Genomic DNA, 3,821 nt, shown 5'->3' with positions numbered 1-3,821 from the left:
AAACATATACTGTATAATCCACATGTAAAACAATATTACACACACGTAAATCATGATGTTGCTAACAAAAGTGAGAGCTCAAAATTAAGCAGTCTGGACTCACTGTGAATAGAATCTGCATGTTGTGGATTTCTTTGTCCTCAGTTGAATTGAACAGAGGGGGACAGTTAGTCATTGTTAGTCAATCATAATTCTGATCAACGAAAAAACAGGTTTCAAATGTATTGCCTACGTTTATTAAAGTGTATTGTGTTTCTAATTTGGTTTTGTACGAAAAATAATTTACTAAAGGCCCATGACTATTGTTTAAACATAGACTTTAGGTTTTTATAAAATGTTGAAGGTTTTTTATAAAATGTTGAAGGTTTTAATAAAATGTACATGTTGTCCCACTTTTACGCACAGCTTTGAAATATACGTATTTCTACTTATATCTCAAAATGCCATATACATGTCTGGAGAGAACAACCTGTTGAGCTATTGCTTACATCACCTATTTGACGTTTAGATAATATCTACATTTGGACTAATGGATAACATGCATGTTTTTCTTACAATTTATGTGGAACTTTAAGCTTCGATTTTCTTTTGTTACATCAATAAGAAAGATTTCGAATAAACTTGTTTTATTTAACATTTAAAATCCCAACATAATCATCGTCATTGATTCATTTGAAATCCCATCCAAAATAAGTAAATAAATATAATTTAGCACTTTTTATAAAAAAATAAAGAAGTGATCATTCTTCGGGTCGGGCGGTTACTGGCATGCTTGGCAACAGAAACACCGAAAGAGGAACATACATCAGAAAACAGCCATCTAGGCTCGGCAGTGACGTCGGAGAGAGAACACTGAAAGGACATTATTATACAAGAGGCAGAGGAAGAAGCAGAAGCTCAGTTGGTAGCGCATGGCGCTTGCAACGCCAGGGTTTGTGGGTTCAATTCCCACTGGGGGGGGGGCAGTATGAAAAATGTATGCACACACTAACGGTAAGTCGCTCTGGATAAGAGCGTCTGCTAAATGACTAAAAATAAAAAATAAAAAAAATGTAGCAGAGGGAGAAACATGGTACCATGGCTGAAAGCAGACACAGGCTAAAGGGGTCAATCCAAACATTAACCAAGGGCCTGATATAAAATATCTCGTACAAACAGCATTCTGAATCTACATATTTACAATCTACATTTACCATTGTGTTCTCATGCAGTATACTATACCTAAATATTGTACTTCCGTTTATTCTGTCTTGGAATGGGCTAGTCTAAAGTTCAATAATGATCGAGAACATTACATTAAATGCCATCGGTAATGCCCTTCATATGATGTGTATTCCTGTCAGCCACAATGTAAGACCAGTTTGCATACAGTGAACTGATGGGCTTTACTGAATATGAAAATGTGTCATAAGCACCTGTTATACATTTTGCTAAATAATGTTACAAAATGGTAAGTAAGTAGCGCTGCTCCAATTTTCTAAAGCAATGCATTTCTGCTGGCTCAAACCAAAGCTTATTTCAGCAACAGATGAATAAAATAAAAACGTGTTGATATGGACTGAGATACACGGTGACTTCTTCAAACGAAAGTTAATTTCCCTTTTCTTCCCCTCTCCTTTTATGATAAGAGTTCAAGTCATTTAGAGTCACTCGTCAGTCTGGACATGGTGACAGCGCTCATACCGGAAACATGTGGTGGCACCTGGCACATGCTGCACGGACAGGGCATCCCCGCGCCCCAGTGATGGAAACTGCTGCCCAGGGGGCCCGGGCCGGCCGAGGGCGCTTTCAGGAGTCCATGGTGGGGTCTGATCGAGGTGAGACCCGTTGTGGAGAGAGAGGCTACCGTGGAGACCGCCGGGGGAAGAAGTGGGTGGTGCACCGGGTGGGAGGCGTGGGAAACGGCCGGATGACCGGGCAGGGGTCCGGTGTGCGCCATGGTACCACAGGCGGAGGGGTGGAAGCTGCTGTGGTGGCCGCTGCCGTAGAACTCACTGACCAGCCTCTTCATCTCCTCCAGCGAGTTGCTCAGCATCAGGATGTAGTTTCTCGCCAGGAGGAGAGTGGCGATTTTGGAGAGCTTGCGTACCGAGGGCCCGTGGGCGTAAGGCATGACCTCCCGGAGACCGTCCATGGCGATGTTAAGGTCGTGCATCCTCTTCCGCTCCCGGCTGTTGATCTTCAGCCGCATCCCCTGCAGTTCGTTCTCTGAGAGCAGTTTACGGTCCTTCTTTGACAGCATTTTCAGGGTGATATCGTCGTCGTCGTCGGAGAGGCTCCGCAGGTCCGCGGGTATCTCTGGCAGAGAGTCGCTCTGTGTGGACGAGACAGTACCGGAGAAACCCACCATACGCTTCTTCATCGCATGCAGGAACATATCGTGCACCTCGGGGGAGGAAGGCCGGGTCGACATTCGGCTGGTATCGGAGTCCATGATGATCCTCGGGTTTATTCAGACAACGCAATAGTCTACGGAAAGAAAAGTAAACAAACCCATTTAGCATCAGATTTTTCAGAACCACTGGGATTAAAATGTAAAACTATGTGAACAGATTATAAGAAGATGCTACATGTTCAACCCAATTCTGTGTGCAATGGATTAACAAGAGAAGGTAAACAAAAACATCCACGAAAGTACACGAGAAGGTTCTTGAAAGTAATGTTATGCATGAAGTTCAAAACAAAGATTCTCAGATGAGGCTATTTTTATGACGAAAATCACAGCTGCCTAAATTACATATCAATGTTTTCCCGAAAAGCAGACATGAAACCTACCGAGAGGGAGATGCAGAGCGCAGCTCGGTGCAGAGAAAGTGTCGCTGTTGAATCCACTTGTTACTCCCATTCACTACTGACAGCCCATTTGGCACGCACGGGCATGATGACAGGGTTTTATAGTTGACTTAACGATCCGGGGGCAAGTCACCGGGACAATGCCATGGCTTTTCCGACTGCCTGTCATCCATCCACCAATGGGCTTCTTGCGAACGAAGAGAGGGGAGGAGGCTTGGAGGAGTTAGGGGTCTTCAAATCTGATGTCATTACAAAGAAATTCGAGCATCGTTAAATGAATGAATTAGACACACTCCGCATATGGCATCTTGTGAGGGAAAGAAGTTGTTTAGGCATGTAGCTGTTTTAATGATGTAGGCTAAAGAAATCTTATTGACCACCACAATATAATATAATTGTATTATGTTATTTATATAACATCAACATTATATAACATCCTTGCAGAAAATTCTGAAAATGACTACACTTTCTTTTGGGTAGATTCTAGATTTTTCGGTGGGAAAAGAACGAGCTGCTTTCTCTCTTTTCAAATTCTACAGCAGGAGAGAACTGATGAGTGTTGATATACTTTCGTGAAATCATTTTATTATTTTTACCACATCAGTAACCCTGCCTAATCCATATGATGGAAAAAAGCAATGCATACATGTTTTGAATATTCAAAGACGGTATTCGATAACTGTAAATTAAATTAAAACTGTAAATCAATTAACTTTTCATTATGAATAGGCTATTTATGATGAACATCTTCGCTTTTGGTAAGCTTACATTTAAGGTTATTTAATTTGCTGATTGTGTTTCTAAACGAAATAATTCCTCAGAAAATATCATAATAAACATGATCATAATTTGACAGCATACTTCGATAATCTTTTGTTTCCTGCTGTGAAATGAAAGCAATATTACTAACTCAATCAGGCCTTTGGAAATAACCAACGAATAGTGATTAAGCTTTGTGCTGCAATATGTTTACTGTGAGTCTTCTGTCGTTGCGCGCACAGCACACATACACATCCACAAACACACAC

The 3,821-nt window shown here is 41.4% G+C and overlaps 1 protein-coding gene across 1 annotated transcript; it reads right to left on the bottom strand.

The window, feature by feature from the left end:
* Positions 1 to 1,636: 1,636 nt before the first annotated feature.
* On the bottom strand, positions 1,637 to 2,434 carry LOC311115077 (oligodendrocyte transcription factor 2-like; the record flags this gene model as incomplete). Its single annotated transcript, XM_084190286.1, has 1 exon — positions 1,637 to 2,434. The coding sequence occupies one exon, from the start codon at positions 2,432 to 2,434 to the stop codon at positions 1,637 to 1,639; it is 798 nt and encodes a 265-aa protein (XP_084046412.1).
* Between the last annotated feature and the right edge of the window lie 1,387 nt (positions 2,435 to 3,821).

This window comes from Coregonus lavaretus, assembly GCF_964263955.1.
Source record: "Coregonus lavaretus genome assembly, contig: HAP1_SCAFFOLD_2211, whole genome shotgun sequence".
Taxonomy (NCBI): domain Eukaryota; kingdom Metazoa; phylum Chordata; class Actinopteri; order Salmoniformes; family Salmonidae; genus Coregonus; species Coregonus lavaretus.
Note: the sequence above shows the minus strand (reverse complement) of the source record. Positions and strands in the feature narration are given on the sequence as shown.